This window comes from Hakea prostrata, chromosome 4 (assembly GCF_041222555.1).
Source record: "Hakea prostrata isolate BN-2017 chromosome 4, UWA_Hpros_2, whole genome shotgun sequence".
In the NCBI taxonomy this organism is placed as follows: domain Eukaryota; kingdom Viridiplantae; phylum Streptophyta; class Magnoliopsida; order Proteales; family Proteaceae; genus Hakea; species Hakea prostrata.
Genome location: NC_142603.1, coordinates 6269694 through 6288624, shown reverse-complemented (window position 1 = coordinate 6288624; position 18931 = coordinate 6269694). Strand labels below are relative to the sequence as shown.

The following is an 18931-nucleotide window of genomic DNA, read 5'->3' as shown; positions in this document are numbered from 1 at the left end:
CTTCCCCTTGCTAACGTGCACCCATGCTGTAACCTTAACCCACCGAGCCTTGATTCTGACCAAAAAGCTTCTTCAGAATTTAGGGGTTAGATATCAGTATTTTTGCACTCTATTTATAATTATCCATGGTATGAATAACTCGATAAGAAGCGAAGGTTAGCAAGGGAACTTCGGTTCGACAATGGATACACAAAATCCTAGTGTATACAGAATCGATGGGTTTAGTTTCAGCTATTCAAGAAGAAGATCAAGCGCTAAAGTTGGAGTTGGAATCTGTTGTTTATGACATTTATATTTTGTTGAATTTGTAACCTGTAAGATTTGTTTTTTTGACAAGAGAAGGAAATGTTTTTGCCCCATTCTCTAGTTCGAAAAGCCTTGTCCATTATCAGTAGGACTTGTAGACCAATTTCTACCTTCTTGATCAGGCAGCTTTTGCTCAAAATCCTCTTGTTTTTCTGATGCTTCTCAATGAAAAGTGGTTTACGGAGAAAAAAATAATAATAATAAGAAGTGAGGGCAGAAAGGCTACATCAAATGAAAATCAAGAGCAAATTGCAACCTGTCATTCTCATCGAGTACTGACTCAATTAATACTGTGCCGGTTCCATTGTTAACCGATACGTATGCCGTCACCATGCACCCAAAACGAGGGCCAGAACTTGTCGCGTGAAAAGATTCTCATTAGTGCCAGTCTTCCTTCATTTGGAAAAACGTTGCCTTAGAAGCAAGTAGCTGGACATAGCAAAACAGAATCAGACCCCCACTTTCAAAGTTATTACCAATACAAGATGTAACATTGGCAGAGAAAAATGCTAATGATAATACTACATAAGCTCAACCCGTTAAATCCCTCTTGTTCTCTCCCTCTCAAATCCCTGTTTCTGCAAATTTACAATGAAAACGCCCTTTCAAGGCATGTACAAAATGCTTTTTGTTTCCCAACTGAAAGACCATAAGATGCCCCATTGGTTAACAACGAAGCTCCAGCTTGCCTACAAGGTCCTTGAATATTAATTTGTTTCATTGAATATGTTGCTGTACAGCTCTATTGCCATTGCTCTATGTACAAGAATGTAACTCTCAGATTCCAGTTCTGGCCAGAAGGTGTACTCTTAAGTAAACAGACCAGTGCAGAAAAAAGACAAGTCCCAAAAAATTCAATAAAAAAAATGTGTTAGAGACAGCAAAAATTTTCTTTTCCGGTACTGTGCAGCTTCATCAATCAGATAACATTTCTTCGAACTCAGGATCCTCAGAATTAACGACCGGATCAGACTCCATATCCGTCCTCTCCCCTGGCTCATCCTGATTCTCCCTGTAATCTGTATCAGAGGAGTCTGGCTCATCATCAGCAAACTGATCGCCGGCAAATTCATCAAACTCATTGATTGCTTCAGTGCCCTTCCTAATTTTCTTGCCATCCTTAGGCTGACTTTGGGAACGATCCCATTTTGCCTTTGCCTCAGAATATTCACATAAACATGTCGCTGGGTTCTCATGAAATTCACCCCTGCCTGGCCTTACCTCATTTGGCTCTCCCATGAAGCCTCTTTGACGAGTACGTACACCAGACGCAAACGCTTCCCAGGTCATGTTTGTCCGGTTCAAAAACAAAGAATCCAGCCTTCTAGCATTTGGACGAATTGTACGTTTGTGTCCAAAATATTTCCTACAACAAGAAAAAGTTAAATGCAGTGTGGTTACCAGTTCAGATGATTTGTTACCAGAAGACAAAAGATCATTCATCCCCATACCTCCGACCAGCAAGAATTTTGGCCATGTTGCCATTGTTGTTGGTTACAAATGCATCACTCTCATCGCAAACAATAAAATCAAGTGCAGCCATGCGTGAAGAAAATGAGGAGAATGGTGCCAACTCCTCCTTGCTTGCTAAAGTGTACTTTGTATGAAAATTTGGGAAGAGGGCTTTAAGAGGAGCCAATGTTTCTTCCCCTCTGTATATTTCACCAGATGCCACATAAATGTGAACGTCATTGCCAAATCCCAATGCTCTTAGCATAAGCCCAACCTCTTCAGGAGTGAGGGGGCATCTTCCATGCCTCCGTTCCTTGTCGGGGTTCTTTTTCTGCACACATTTGGAAAACATCAAAGGAATGATCAACAAATCTCAAATATTTGTTCACTAAAGAAACAGAATTAATCAACTCACATGAAGGGTTTTCCACCTCTTACGGATAGCACCTAGTTCTTTCCTTTCCTTCTCTCCTCCACCGTAATAGCATCCAGAGAATGCAAGCATATCAGGTTCAAACCTGTCACAGGATGCATGATGGCATCAAAGAGAAAACCCATTGCGTCCCTTGTTGAAATGCAAATTACCAGAGAGAATATGATATTTTTCCATAAATGCTCCATTTGTTCTTAATTGTATCTCAAATTATCGTGCTACTTCAATTTGGTATTTCTAAAATCTATTTTTGCATAATAGAAAAATTACATTCTTACCCATACACCCACTGATGTTTATCTTGGGAAAGTGTAAATTGATCTTCAGAATGCATTTTCAATGTCCAGTGTTATTACAAATTATGCAAATGAATAATTTCAGCTTAACACTTGAATTTTTTCATGGGGGTGAAATGTAGCACCTAATAAAAGTTACTAATAATGGAACACAATGCTTAGTAACAGCAATTAACCATTATATTTTTTGCAGGACTTTTCACCATTAGCTTTACTCGACGACGAGATGTTTAAGCACACCTGCACATTTCTAAGGGGAAATTTTTTTTCCTCCTCTTTCTATTACCTCTCAGTAATGCAAAATTGCTAAATGTTACTTATGGAGTAAATAGGTGTACTGGCATCAACAATTAAGAAATAATCAACGAATTGCATAAGTTGGTCCTTCAACAACCACCAGGCGCTTTTTTTGCATTTTTCATTCCCTTTTTTTTTCTTTTCTTTTTTCGGGGGGGGTGCTGGGGGAGTTGTTTTCTTTCTTTCTTTCTTTAAGGCTTGAAATAAAGAAGGGTATTTGAAAATACAATAAATGCTAACTCATCACATAACCCTAATATTCTAACAGTCACGATATGGTTGTAATATAATTCAAAACATAAGGGGGTGTCAACATAATAGAATGAATTTCAAGGGGCGCAAACATAACTGTTTGCAAACACAAGGGGTGTAAAACATAATCTGCTCCATATAATATACTAATGCTCTTTTTAATTTTACCCTTCTGTTTTACCAAATTCCTGTCCACTCCAAGAAATTATCAGAGTCTAAACTGAACTGAACCATCCTAAGCATCCAATCAGCAGATATTTCTATCCACAACATCCATAAATGTTCAAAGCATATGCCATCAGTCAAATATTTACCACACCAGGTTAATCTTAGAGCCAGCCTTTCAGACTGTCTAAATCATTGAATAAAAGGCTCGATGGGAAGAACCGAAGTATGCTTTCTTGAACATCTAACATTGAGAAAGCTACATAATGGTAAGACAACATAACAATAAACAAGATAAAATGGAGGCCAGCACCCATGAATGTTCATTACCTCAAGTGTAGGGTGACAAAATGCCTGCTTCTCATCCTCATCCTTTGGACCAACGTCATACCCATTTCATTTATAGGGTCAGTAAACTTCAAAGCATGGTAGTTGACTCTACATCTCAGTTTTTGTAAGTCTGTGTCCAGCCTATTTGCAAGCCTATAATCAAACTTGGTGAGCTGAACAGCCTGTGTCAAAAATAAAAGCACATAATTTCACATGATATTTCAACTGAGATATCAAATTCCAAAACTCACTTAAACGGAATTGTCTGTTCTGAAAGAAATTTCTGTGAGCTCGCACCTGAAGGGCTATTTCTTGGTTTTGATCAATCAGTTACTCGATAAAAAGGAATCCAAACTTCTAAAGTCAAACCATAATGGTATAAAACCATGGGGTTCAGTGAAGATCCTGATTGTAAAATATTCAACATAAAACTAATTCCAAGGGTGGCTAGATGAACCATATTTTGGATACATGACATCTACTTTTGAGTGAACATTGTAATGGACAAGGAGAATCTAAGTAGAAATCCATTAAGGAGGTAAGGTTCATCCTATGTTACTCAATGAATGATATCAAGATATAACCTATCATAAACCTACCACAACTCTATGAATGAAATTCAACCACCAATATTCAAAATGCAGCCTACCATGGGCTCAATGTTCAGCCCACCTTATCAATCACATTGTTGACAAAGCCTGGACCTTCATGTGACCAGGAATCAATGGCCTGCTCCTACCCAATCATTTCCTAGCATTTACTGACTGAGAGTGCTAACCAGATTTATGTCGGTAATGAGAGAGAGAGAGAGAGAGAGAGAGAGAGAGAGGCAAAGCAGAAAAAATAGAAGTCAAGGTTAGGATGCCATCACTCAGCTGACAAGTTTTTTTGGGCAATAGGATCATTCAGTTTGTTTCCTCCCATGGGGAAAAACAAAGGTAAAAAAGAAGAATATTCTTTTTCTACCACAACCTGACAGCTACATTAGGAGAAAGAGAAATAATTTTAGAAAAAGGATGATGAAATTAGGGTTCACGATATTCTACACCTATAATCTTTTGAAAGCAGTTATTTATAATATGCTAAACACATTTTATCCCTTCTTGCACACAACCAAAGTCTGAAACTGCCCAAGGTGCAAGAACAGGAGCTTGTAGATAATAATAAGAAATAGTTGGTTGGCCAACACCAACAAGAAAGTGTGGGAGACTAATGCAATCAGAAAATCCAGATTATGGATCTCAAAAGGAAACAGTCCTAGTAATCAAACTTGTGGTAAGATCTGAGTTAAAGGAAACAACTGCATTGTTAAAGAAAGTAATCATATTGATGGAATAGGGGGAAAAGAAATAAGATCAATTTGCTTGGGAATAAGAAGAGGAGAGAACTGATGTAGACCGAATTATATTTAGAAAAAACACAAAAAATTGTTCATGGAACCATTTACGCGAACAGAGTTACAGCCATATTTGCCTTGTTTGAGATGCATTACAAGATCTTGTGAGCCCATAAAATGGCAAAAGTCTGTGTCTTATTGCTGCCAATATTTGCTTATTATTTTCATATTCAGAAACTAAGTTTCTATTTCCATTTAAGACTAATTTTTTTAAAACAAGTTTCTATTTTTATGTATGAGAGCTAGATTTTCTAAGAAAATTCTATTTTATTTTATGAATTAGGAGTTTCCTTTTTTAGGTGTCTTTAGTTTCTTACTTAGATTAGGGTTGGTTGCTTTGTGATTGAATTATAATAAATAAGATTATGAGGCCAAGCAGAGGAGGACAAAGATTGCTGAGAAATGAGTGATGGTTGAAGCAGTGAGATGCACCAATGGTGAGAGGACCTTGGTAGGAGTATGATGCGCTGAGAGGGCTGATCTTATCCTCACTTCTATATCTGTTTATTCTTCTTTTCCCTGTACTATATGTTCTCCATTCATATGGAATAGGAAGAAAGAAAAAAAATAAGTTTCAGTTATTTAATTTCATTCTTTTGTGGTATTGATCCTGGTGCAATACATTAGTTGCAGGTTTCCTTGGTTCAAGACCGACTCTTGCATCATTTGGTATCAAAGCTAAGGAGAAGTGGTTCAAGACAAAAAGTTGTTGCATTCTACTTGAAGATTTATCATGCGAGTCAGATTCCGCGTCTCTACCAAGCTCAAGGATGAGTTCAAGACTTCAAGGGTGTGGGTCTAAACATGAAGAAAAGACCATACACTAGTCATGTAAGCTGTGTGTCACATATTTGCGTTATATAGGGATGCTTTTGTAGAATATCACGTGGGTCCATCAAATGGAGAAAGCTCCCATCCTATTGCTGTCAAAGTTTAGTTTCTAATTTCAGTTTGTGACCATTTTATTTTGTTCCCTATGATAGAAACGTCTATTCTGATGTGTGGCAGCTAGGTTTTATAAGATTTTTTTCTTTTTTTTTTTTTTTTTTTTTTTTTTTTTGGGGGGGGGGGGGGGGGGATATTTTTATGAATTAGTTGTTTCTGTTTCAGGACTCTTTATTTTTTTCCTTAGCTTTTATGTCCACCATTCATATATAACAGAAAAACAGTGTGGGGAAAAAGAAAAAGAGTCCAAGTTATTTAATTTTGTTCCTTTTATTGATCCTACTGCAGTCAATCTCCTGCTGGTTTCCTTGGTTTTAGGTTGCTTTTTGCATTAGGAGAAAATGAGGTGTGGGATACCAATCCTGCAAGCGCCGCTCAACAGCATTAAAACTCTTAACATCCAAACCAAAACCCCTGAATGGAACTACCACAGGAACTAAAATGATCGCTGAACAAGCACCAATATATGTAACCAATAGATAATCAGCTATTTAGAATAGAATGTCAGTCCAAAAGACTTTAACTGCAGGTCAAGAATTATAAGCAATTTGACAAACCAAAACCATTATTTGATTCATAGGTCACTTCTAGTAGACAATCAAAAGAATTAAACAAATCAGAAATGCTTAGACAAACAGAAATTCTTTTAACTCCAATAGTCATGCCTGACAGCTGACACAACCCAAAGAACATCTCACCTCATTGAAATAATAATAAACAATTTATGGTACAAGTTTAACATGCTCTGAAATAATATCAGACACAGACTTGAACCATGAAAATATAAATACTATTACTAGAGATTTCCAACAAACAGCCATTATTACCCAAACCAACTTATGATCTCAGCGCTATACAAACTACAGGAGGAATGCCAATTTATGATAATAGTCAAACCATTGTCTTCCTTGCAACCTTGCAATACTACCATCTATGGCCTAATTTTCCGCAATTATAACAATTGTGTGTGTGTGTTCTTCTTCTTCTTTATTTATTTATTTATTTATTTTGTCGCTAATGCTTCTGGTTTTGTCAAATTTCTAGAATGTATTTCTTAATTTTTGGGTTGCCATAAAATTTGTTAGGACCAGCTTTGAATTTGTATGTTTCTTTGCTCATATATATTTTAGTTCCTCCTATTTTGGTTATCTATTTTTCAGGATGGGGGTTCTAAATTGTTTGCAGAATCCTACTAATTCTTTCTTGCAATTTGGTTTTCAAGCTTAATAATGTCATTACAAATAGCTAAGCCTTCTTCACGGATAGCTAAGCCTTAATTTTCTTTTCTTCATCTTTGTTCTATTTTCCAGAAAACAACTTGCAAGTCCAGTAATGAACTGTTCTTCCCGAAAAGAAATTGCATCTTCTTGATTAAAACTTAGGTTAAATATGTATCTTTATATGATTTACAATCTGATAGTTTTCAACATCCAAGATTTGTTTGTTGATTAGAGGATATGTCTTTAAGCAAAGTCCTAAAAGACATTCAACTTCCTGACCTTTGAAAATTCCTAAATTAATTCTTAATCAGCTAAGTACACAGAATAAAGTAATAAACTCAAAACTAAATGCTATCCACTATTTAAGTATTCTTAATGTAGTACTGTATTTGAATGATCAAAACAGTAGCCAAATAGGACCTTTCACAGGGAATCAACTTCTGATTCGATAGACTTAAGATAAATAAAATTCAGACATAAAGGAAGGCTGAAAACCAAATTGGTAGAACAAGGATATTGGTTTAAGAACAAGGACTAACTAGGTCTTCAAAACAGCAGTATGCTATAAAGAAGAATGGATGGAACAATATAAGAGAATTAAGAGAACAATAAGGACAACAAAGTAACATGTAACACCCAGGTTTCTCACCGCAAAGTGGATCGATTGGATCAAACACCAACCTTCCTTGATCAAACACAAGGAGTCTTAACACCCGGGCTTCTCACCGCAAGGTGGATCGATTGGATCGAACACCAATCTACCTTGATCAAACACAAGGGTTCTCCAAGAGGAGGAATGCTAGCAAGCAATTTGATTTCATTTCACTAGTTGTTTTCACCTCTTACATATGTCTCTTTATATAGCATTCTAAAGAGACATAAACACTAATGGTAACATCCAACCACTAGCTAACACCACCTACCTATTAATAACTCAACTACACAACACCACTAGTCAAAACAATAATGGAAACAGCCACCTACTACACCCCACTATTAGCTCCTTTTATTGACTTTTCAAAGCTAGACTTTGGCTTAATTCAAAATATGTGGGCTGGTCTTCTCCCACTAAAGTAATCCAAGCCCATGAAACCATGGGCTCATTTTAACCCACTACAATAGTCCTAGCCCATGCAAGCCATGGGTTGTTTTGGGTCATATCTTTAGGCTTTGATGGGCTTGACCATTGGGCTTTTCTCTTCCTTGTATATGCTGCCAATTCTGCATCAATTCTCATCTAACTCAAACATTCGACTCAATTACTCTCTTTATGGGGCTTATAAATTAGGTCCATAAAGTAAAACCCAAATAAGACAAAAAAGGCTAGATCTTTAATATAACTTTCTAACAGTCAATTTCAGGCTTTTCAGCACATTGGACTGGCACCTGCACCTTAAGGGCCTCCCGTGCTTGGAAATGGACTTCCATATGGGATTGATGTCTAATACAACTGCATCAGGAGGGGGGGGGGGGAGATGTCTAATAAAATTAAAAATCCACAGAAACAGAGTTACTTCAGTAAATAAATCTATCTTTTTCTCCTGGTACAAAAATGAAGAGAACAGTTCGATAGAATATCCTTTATCACAAATCGAAGAGAACAGTTCAATAAATCTATTTTTTTCTCCTGGGATCAATGCCTTTATCACAGTTCGACAGTTCAATAGAATGTCGTGTAATACAAGGTCTTCAATTCATGTGCCAACTACATAAGACTTACTACACAGTTACTGCTCCATCATTCCATTATATCTTGGATGATGCATCTATCTTCTATGAAATCATCAGTAATGATGTCTTCGCCCTCCATCTTCTTATCTGTAAGTCTCATTTGGATTTCCCTCATCCTTTTATGACTTTCAACTTGCAAAGTATCCCTCTTCACTCGTGCAGTCAATACATTTTTTTCAGACTCAAATTTCAATCCTACAAGCTGCATGTGTGATTGTTTGTCCATGATGGCAGGCATTCTTAGCATGGACAGGAACAATAAATGAAGAATTATTTACATTGATTCAGTCACTCAAGAGTTTCAGAGTTTTACAGGCCAATACAAGTTTCAGCCAGCAAGCTGAGTCTGACAGAACAGCATTTCACCTCTACGGCTTATGAAACACTGCAAAAAAAATTACCCTCCGGACGGACTACCAAACAGAAAATTCATCTACATGGTGCACTGTAAGAGAACCTAGTTTCAGCTAAAGAATCAGAACATGCAATTCAATATATAAAAGTAAGTACACTTGCAAGAAGCTTCACAGAAAATTAAAGCATCCAAGCTTCTATAAAGTACTTACATGCTTTTTCAACAGGACAGGCAGTATGCGGTTTTGATAGCATCTTGGAGTACACTTCCTTGGAACACGCATGCGATATGGAGTCCAAACTTTCCCTTGCCTTGTTGGGAGCATTTTTATGACTTTAACATCATTTGCGAGGAAAGAAATGAACCAATCCATGTCAAAGATCTCACTGAAATTGCTGCAGAGGACAGTAGCCATTTTTTAAGTATACAATCTTCAACCTTTGTTTTAGAAAACTTGGAGCAAGTACAGTATAACAGCATTAAGTAAAAAATGTTACACCGAATTTTTGTGAATTGTTCATCAACAAACCTAGTATCCTTCCAGAAAGATTTCTGGTCTAGCCTAGGAACAACAAGAGTAGCGTTCAAGATGCGAGCGGCAACAACAGCATCTGTTATCTGCATGACATAATTGGAATAAGAATTTTACCAACTCAGAGATTAATGATGCTTTTTAGTACCAAATGATGGATTTCGTTAAGTCATTATGCAGGTAACTGCATTGGTTGATAGCATTGCCAATGGGAACACCAGTTGTGAGCCCTTAACTGGAAAATGGTTTGCTTTGTTACATGAAAAATTAAAATATTTTGCTTCTTATTCCAAGTTAAATTTCAAACTGTTGAAACAGTTAAATGTGTGGCATGCATATTAACCAAAGATTGACAAGTTAGTATTACTGAAAGAACTCCAAACAGACAATGAATTCATTTGAACCAAGTTGACTAAGTTGTTTAATAAGATTATGGGCACAAGGTAAATACCAAATGAAGGGAGGAGAAACATCCTGGATCCAATTTACAAAAATAAAAGAGAAATTCAAAGTTGTAATAACTATAGGAGCATTAAACTGATGAGTCATACTATGAAATTATGGGAGAGAGTAATTGAAACCCATTTGAGACAATTAACCACAATTACGGAGACAGTTTGGGTTTCTACCAAGGTATAGAGACTTATGGAAAGGTATAGAGAGTGTAGGAAAGACCTTCATATGGTATTTATTGACATAGAAAAAGTTTATTTGACAAGTACTAGAGAAAAGAAGTGTTGCAAGTAAATATGTAGACATAGTCAAGTATATGTATGATGGTTCAGTGACAAGTGTAAGAACAATGGGGGGACAAAGTAATGAGTTCGCAATTACAGTTGGCCTACATCAAGGATCAACTTTAAGCCCATTTTTAGTTGCACTTCTAATGAATGAATTAACCAAGGACATTCAAGACGAGGTCCCTTGGTGTATGATTTTTGTTGATGATACTTTGTTGATAGATGAGACTCAAGTGGGGATTAATACCAAGCTAAAATCATGGAGAGCAACTTTGAAATCAACAGGCTTTAAATTAAGTAGAATGGAGACAGAAAATCTAGTTTGTAACTTTAGTCATCATCAAGCAGACATTGAGGTGGTGAAACTTGACGATAAAGAAATTCCTCAGAGTGATTGTTTTAGGTACCTAGGTTCAATCAAAACAAAAGAAGTGATATAGAGGATGATGTTTTCCAAAGAATTAAAATAGGGTGGACGAAGTGGAGAGTTGCGTTTGGGGTCTTGTGTGATTGACGTATTCCATTAAAGCTTAAAGAAAAATTCTACAGGACCGTCGTTCAACTAGCTATGATGTATGGTACAGAGTGTTGAGCTATTAAAAAAAATCATATGGATAAACTCAGTGTAGCAGAAATGAGGATACTAAGGTGGATGAGTGGCAAAACTAGGAAGGATAAGATAAGGAATGACCATATTATAGTTGGTCTGGGAGTTGCTCCCATAAGTGATAAGCTTCGGGAAAGTCGTTTGAGGTGGCATGACCATGTTTAACGGAGACCCATAAATGCCCATGTAGTGAGAAGCAAGGTTTAAAGTATCCCACGATACTAAACGATACTTGCCGATACGTATCCATATTTGGCCCAATCGATACGATACATCTCGATACGTCTCTCCATTGAATTACCCTAAAATACATTAGCTAGAGCGATACAATACTCGATACAGGACGATACATCTCTTAAAATCACCTGACCAATACGATACTCGATACCGATACTTTAAACCTTGGGGAGAAGTGATATAATTTCTTAAATCGAAGGAACTAGAAGAGCTAAGGGTAGACCTAAGATAACCTTAAGAGAGGTGATGAGAAAGGATATGCATAGCTTAGGCCTTGTATCTACCATAGCCTTATATCTAGCATGGCCTCAAACAGAACTGATTGGAAGGCAAGAATCCATGTAGTCAACCCCATTTAGTTGGGACAAGGCTTATTATTGTTGTAGTTGTTGTACTGTTTCTTTAATAACTTTTTTCCAAATTCCACGGCTCACTTAACAATTGTGAGTTGTCTGACACTGATTTGAAATCTTGCTCTGAATTCAATACACATCTAGTATTTGAATTTCTAGTAAAGATGCTAATTCATTAAAAGGATATTGTAACTGATGTGAGTGAATGCCACTTAATGTGCCTCTCTATAAATTAACACTAAGGTTTACATATAACAAACCAACTGACAAGGAAGATAAGAACATAATTTAGTAGAAAAGGTATTACTCAACAATCATGGACACCAATAACTAGTATTTCTTTTTCCAATTTAAGTGATTTCTATTAAATTAAAAAAATGCATTCACGACTCAACTAATGAATACAAAATCAACAAATACTTAAGGTAAACGATGACAAGAAGCCTATGAAATCCACAATATCCAGCAGCCATTTTTAGCTTCATAGCAAGTATTACAAGTAGGCTCGTTGATAAGAAATGAAAGTTTTACCAGATGAAACTTCTGAATGTTAGAAATTTCACCTTGGATCACTCAAGGAGTTTATCTAGGAAGAGTACTTCCATTTCCTTGATTCATGTAAGTTTTATTTTATTTTCTTTATCCACAATTACATGAGATTATTTATTCAGGTCAATGTGTAAAAAGTGGGAAAATCCATTGATTACGTGTAGCTTTAATGGACAGGACTCTGGTCGTGTGTAACCTAACAAGAACCCCAATAATAAAGAGTTTAACACATCAACAATCAGTCTCCAAACTTGGTAGACGGGATTGTTAATTTGAAGATAATTCTCTTACTTTGTCAGGAACAACAAACAAAAAGATTACTTTTCATTTCTATGTTATTCGTGTCGCCGTTGAATAATAAATGCACAATCACTTTGTGTGATTTTCCATATATCTAGGGGTCTATTTGTGATTTCCCATATATCCAAGGGTTTCTTTCGTAAATAAATAAATAAGACAAGGATGTTGTCCTTTATCCTATGAATCCTACAACTCCCTAGATTTCTTTGGGTGATCTGGCTATTCATTCTGTGACGTTTCAATTGTTTCAAAAGGGTGAAAAGTGAAGACTGAAGAACGGCCGACACTTTTTTTGACATGGCAACGACCGATGGTACTATTGCTCCCACTGGCTCCAAACATTACCCCTCTTCCTCTTCTTTTGGTAAAATTTGATGGAACAAATTATTTGATATGGTCTCAATCTACATACGTGACTATTGCTAGAAGAGGACTTGTTGGGCACATTATAAGCAATAGTATCACACCTACCACTACAAGTATTTCATAGGATAAATGGATCTCGAATGACTCTCTTATCATGCCATACCTTATGAATTCCATGAATCCAAATATTGTTCATAAATACCTATTACTTGATACTGCAACCCAAATCTACAAAATTATTATAGAAACATATGGGCATTTGGATAATGATGCACAAGTTTATGAGCTACGGAAGAAGCTTTATGAGACTACTCAAAAGGAACTGATTGTAGCCCAATATTATGATGAGTTGCGATCTTTTTTGCAAGAGTTGGATCATTATGGGGATTATCACCTAACTAATCCAGATGATGTGGCTACTAATAGTTATAGGAAGCATGTTGATAGGATTCAGGTATATGACTTCTTGGCAAGTTTGAAGGTAGAGTATAATCAGATCAAGGTATAAGTATTGAGTCACTTTCCGTTTCCTACATTAAAACAATCTTATACCCTTGTTCAGTTTGAGGAAAGCCGTTGATTAGCCATGCTTCATGTTACTAGTGTGGAGAAATCAGCCCTACAGTCTATTAACACCAAATCTCATTCAACGAAGGAGATTGTCAAGTGTAAGCACTGTCCCAAGCCATATCATACTAAGGCAAATTGTTGGAAGCTCTATGGGAAGCCTACTGATTTTGAGCAAAAAGGGCACAAAGAAGGGAAAGAAAAACCAAAGGCTAATCTTTCTAAGACGATTTCTGCAATACCGTCTACAAACATTGGTTTTTCATAGGAAGAGTTAGCTACTTTGCGACGTATTCTGCAATCTTCTATTGTCGGTACAACCTCCACTACTGTTTCCTCCACTATCCATACCAACTCCTACCTTGCTACTTCGGGGGGGAAAAATTACAAGCTCCCATGTTTCTTCAATTTCTGCCCCTATGATCATTGATACAAGAGCCACAAATCATACGACGTGTTCATTCTCTTTTTTCTTACATTATTCTCTAACTTCCAAAAAAAATAAAATTCGAATTATTGATGGCTCTTATTCTTACATAGCTAGAAAAGGGACCATTCAACATTCTCCAAAACTTTCTTCGTCTAAAGTTTTACATGTTCACTCATTATCTACTAATTTGCTCTCTATCAACAATCTTACACATGACTTGAATTGTAAAGTGACATTTTTTCCATCTTACTGTGGCTTACAGGATTTGGTAACGATGAAGGAGATTGGACGTGGAAACCTAGACAATGGACTTTATTTGCTAGAGTCAATTGGAGGATCTACTTCTGCCCTGACTGCATCTTTTCATCAAGTCCATTCAGTAATATCAGACCTTTACCAGTGGCATCATAGGCTAGGTCACCCCCCCTCTTGGAACTCTTAAGAAAATATTTCCTGACTTAAGTCTCTTCTTGTAACAAGGAAGAAATTTTTTGTGAAGCCTACATTTTTGCAAAGCAAACTCGTTCTATTTATTTACCTTCTCTTCATAATAAAAAAATCTATTCCTTTTGTGTTAATTCATACTGATGTGTGGGGCCCCTACCAACGTGTATCTAATACTTGCCATAGATATTGTGTTACTTTTACTAATTGTCACTCTTGTTCTACATGGATTTATCTTTTAAAACAAAAAAAAAATGAGGTTTTTCAATATTTTAGTGATTTTCATAATGTGATTAAAACTCAGTTCAATGCTACTGTGAAGATCCTTCGCATTGGCAATGGCACGGAGTATATTGATTGTGAATTTCAGAGATATCTCCCTAACTCTAGCATAATACACCAGACCAGTTGTGTTAATACGGCTACCCAAAATGGGGTTGCCAAAAAGAAGAACCGACATCTATTAGAGATAGTCCATTCAATTATGATGGCTATGAATGTCTCTAACCAATACTGGAGTGATACTATACTCACTGCCACTTACCTTATGAATAGGATGCCCAAAAGGATACTTGGTTTTAAATATCCTAATAAGATTCCCCAAGGAGCCTCTCCCTTTGTTATTCCCCCAAAGGTTTTTAGATGTGTATGTTATGCCACAATCACAGCCCACCAGAGTAAACTGGCTCCTCATGGCTTGCACTGTTTGGGGTATTATACTACTCAAAAAGGGTGCAAATGTTATCATCCTCTTTCCAGAAAAACCATTATGTCCATGAATGTAATTTTTAATGAGTCTTACTCTTACTATACATCTCTCTAAGGGGAAAGTCCTAGAGGAGAGTTGTTATTTCCAACTCTAGACCTTCCTATCACACGTATAGACTCCCACACACTACCACAACACAACTTAGGAGTTCAATAAGAGTTTGTAGACCAGGAGGAGACTTCGCCCAACATACCTTAACTCTAATTCTCCCCCTCCGTTTTCTGAACTATGTGAAAAACCTGATTAAGGGGAGACCACTCCTATGAGGCACACTATCGAGGTCTTTCAAAACAAAATTAACCAAAATAAAGAGATGCAAACTTATCAGAGGAAGAATTACAATCAGCCAAAATAGGTGGAGAAAAGTGACATGGTACCACTTCAGTCCCTTGCTACAGAATTAGATTCTATTTTTCCCCTGAGGTATCTTCTTTTAATCTTCTATTGCTGTTAGAAAAGGAGTTCGATCTTGTACTCAGCATCCCATAGCTAAATATGTTTCATATGACTCTTTGTTTGACTCTTACCATACTTTTATACCCTCTCTATCATTTGTATTTGTTCCTTAAAAGTTAAAATTGGCAAAAAGCCTATACTAATAAGAGATGGAAGGCAACTATAGTAGAGGAAATGAAGGCAATGAATTATAATGATACTTGGAGCTGGTTACACTTCCTTCAGGAAAAAAATCCGTGGGTTGTAAATGGGTGTTTGTGGCTAAACAAAATATGGATGGATCCGTCGATAGGTTGAAAGCTAGACTAGTTACAAAAGAGTTTAACCAAACATCTGGGATTGTTTATCAGGAGACTTTTGCCCTTGTTGCCAAATTGAACACTGTCAAAGTTCTATTGTTAGTAGCTATGAACAAAGACTGGAACTTGCACCAACTAAAGATAAAAAATGTCTTCTTGCATAGGGAGTTGGAGGAAGAAGTCTACATGGAAATCCCACATGGTTTCTCTGATGACAATACAGTAGGGAAAGTTTGTTAGTTGAAAAGGTCAATTAATGGGTTAAAACAATATCCTAAATACTAGTTTGGACACCTCCGGAAGGTAGTGACTTCTATTGGATACAAGCAAAGCAATGTTGATCATACATTGTTTGTCAAGAAGTCAGGTACCAATATCACACTTCTTATTGTTTATATAGAATATATTGTCATCACAAGGAATCATGGTAAGAAAATTCAAAGGTTGAAGGACTTTTTTGGCAGAAAGTTTGAAATTAAAGATCTAGGGAAGTTACAGTACTTCCTAAAGATTGAGGTGGCTCGATCAAAGAAAGGTATATACATATCCCAGAGGAAGTATGTCCTATATTTATTATCAGAAGTGGGAATGTTAGGGTGTAAAGCAGTTGATACCCCCATTGGGGCTGGAGCTAAATTTAAAGAGAAAAAGGGAGAATCAGTGGACAAATGAAGATATCAAAGGCTAGTAGGGAAGCTTATTTATTTATCTCACACTAAGCCAGACATTGCTTATGTCGTAGGGATAGTGAATCAGTTCATGTATGATCCATATTTAGCTCATATGAAGGTTGTTACAAGAATACTGCAGTATTTGAAGGGAACTCTTGAAAAAGGAATACTTTTGTCATCGACTGATAATCTCAAGGAAGAAGCATACATTGACACAGACTGGACTGGATCTCCTAACAGGAAGTCAATTTCAGGTTATTGTACCTTTGTTGGAGGTAATCTTGTTACTTAGAGAAGTAAGAAATAAAATGTAGTAGCTTTATCCAATATTGAAACTGAATATACAGCTATAATTCGTGGAGTTTATGAGCTACTATGGTTGAAAAGCCTGCCATAAGATATTAGAGACCAAGTTTCAAACCCTATGTTGATACATCGTGACAATAAGGCTGCTATTAATATTATCAATAATTCTATGCAACATGATTAAACTAAGCACATTGAAATTAACAGGTTTTTTGTCAAAGAAAAACTGGAACAATGGCTCATTTGCATGCCTTTTGTGAGGTTCGAAGACCAAGTGGCAAATATTTTCACTAAGGGTTTGAAGGAAGGAGATTTCCTTCTTATTGTAGGCAAGTTGGGCATAACTAATATCTATGCATCAACTTGAGGGAGAGTGTTGATTGAGTTCACTAGGAGTTCAATTCTGTTAGAGTTTTGGTTCATGCAATTTTATATTTCTTATTACCCAAGTAAGGGTATTTATGTAATAGTGTTCTTTCCACCTCACACTAATCAATTCAAACCATTCTACCACAATCGATTTTCTCAACAGTATCAAAGCTCACAAAACCATTAGTAAACATGACCAGGTCAATGCAGAACAAAGCTAAGAGCTCAAGCAGCTCACCCCTGTCCTTTGCTGATTTAAGCCTCCACTGGTTACAATCAGGAGATAACGGTTGGGATGTGTGATATCTCTCGCTGCTGTACCATTAAAAATACGCAATTCAAATCATAGACTTAAAACAAATATATTTGAGACATAAAGTAACAAAATTCCAAAACAGTGTATCCCCAGAAAGCCCAAACAGGCTAAAAAAAATTGCTTATTCTACCATTGGAAGAACAAATTATTCTCTTGAATGGTCGCAAAAGAAAGCAAATCAGGCTTCTACTAGTTCTCAATAATAAGGATCTTGGTTGTCTACTGTAACAAAGTATAGACTCATCATACCTGCAAAGACTCAATCCAACAAATCTAAAGCCTTTGAAGTAAGAATGAGAATAAGCATTTTCTTGAACAGGTCAAAGACAAAAAAATAGATAAAGAACAGAGACGCACTAGTACGAGGAGAATAAACATTTTCTTGAACAGGTCAAGGACAAAAATAAAGAAAGAACAGAGACGCACTCGCAAACTTAGTGCTGGCATTACTGCATCCATAATAGAATCTGGAACGCGTCGAACCCCATAGATCATGGCCTAAAATCCCTCCGTCCATCTAAAATGCAAAGCAGACGAAGGGAGAAAACAACAGTCAAACTAAGACAAACTGAAAATAAGATCCAAATAAAACGTATTGAACCTAATCAACAGAGATGAGAGTCGGATAAACCAAACTGCAACACGGAAAATTCCACTCGCATTCGCGTTCGCATTGTCGTGAACTTCAATGTCTTTTTTTAACTAAACACCACAAACAAACAAAAAAAGGGAGAAGATCATATGAGAGCAAGATTGGCAGAACGGTAAAATATGAATGAAGAGATAAGTGAAATGTCCTACAAATCGGTGGATATCGCGGCGGCCGAAGGAGAGAGTATCCACGGGAGCAGGAGCCAGAAAAGAGAGGAATGAAATGAAAATGAGGAGAGCGGTGAAAACTAGTGAGATAGTCGGAATCAAGAATCGAAGATATTGGTGCTGATGCGGCTGCATGTGGTGGCGCCGCCTCTGAAAAGCCATTTGCATTAGGGCCGTGAAGAGCTGCCCCCGTGCTTTTCCCCTCTCTTCCTAGCTAATGGCACATACTAGAAGTCATTCCCATTCCCAGTTCCCAGTTCCCATTTCCCAGTTCCCAGTTCGATCACTGCTCTACCAAAAGCCAAGAACATAAGAATTTCGAGAGACTGCAAAGACAAGTCAACAATCAACAAATCGGAACCCATCTTATCCCTCCCTCCCTATATTTTCATCTCACCATTTACCAGAACAAAAAGGGAAAAATAAATCATTTTATCTCTATACGAATTTCGAACGGTGTAGCAAAGCCGATCCAGATCCTTTCAACCCAATGTGGGATTTTTATTTGCAGCCGCTGCACCTGCACTAACGGTGGCGACTATGCCATGTGTTCGAGGGTGTAAATTGGTAAAATAAACATCAGGATGTATATATAAATATAATTTTTTCTTTGGGCATTAACT

The 18931-nt window shown here is 36.8% G+C and overlaps 1 protein-coding gene across 1 annotated transcript; it reads right to left on the bottom strand.

Annotated features, from left to right (window-relative positions):
• Positions 1-645: 645 nt before the first annotated feature.
• LOC149017394 (O-fucosyltransferase 16-like) lies at positions 646-18838 on the bottom strand. The gene is made up of 10 exons (XM_089151748.1): positions 18291-18838; positions 18126-18191; positions 17916-18006; positions 17412-17488; positions 9708-9796; positions 9390-9573; positions 3532-3713; positions 2174-2276; positions 1758-2089; positions 646-1672 (listed from the first exon to the last, which is right to left on the bottom strand). The coding sequence occupies exons 1-10, from the start codon at positions 18474-18476 to the stop codon at positions 1222-1224; spliced, it is 1761 nt and encodes a 586-aa protein (XP_089007874.1). The 5' UTR covers positions 18477-18838; the 3' UTR covers positions 646-1221.
• Positions 18839-18931: the final 93 nt, after the last annotated feature.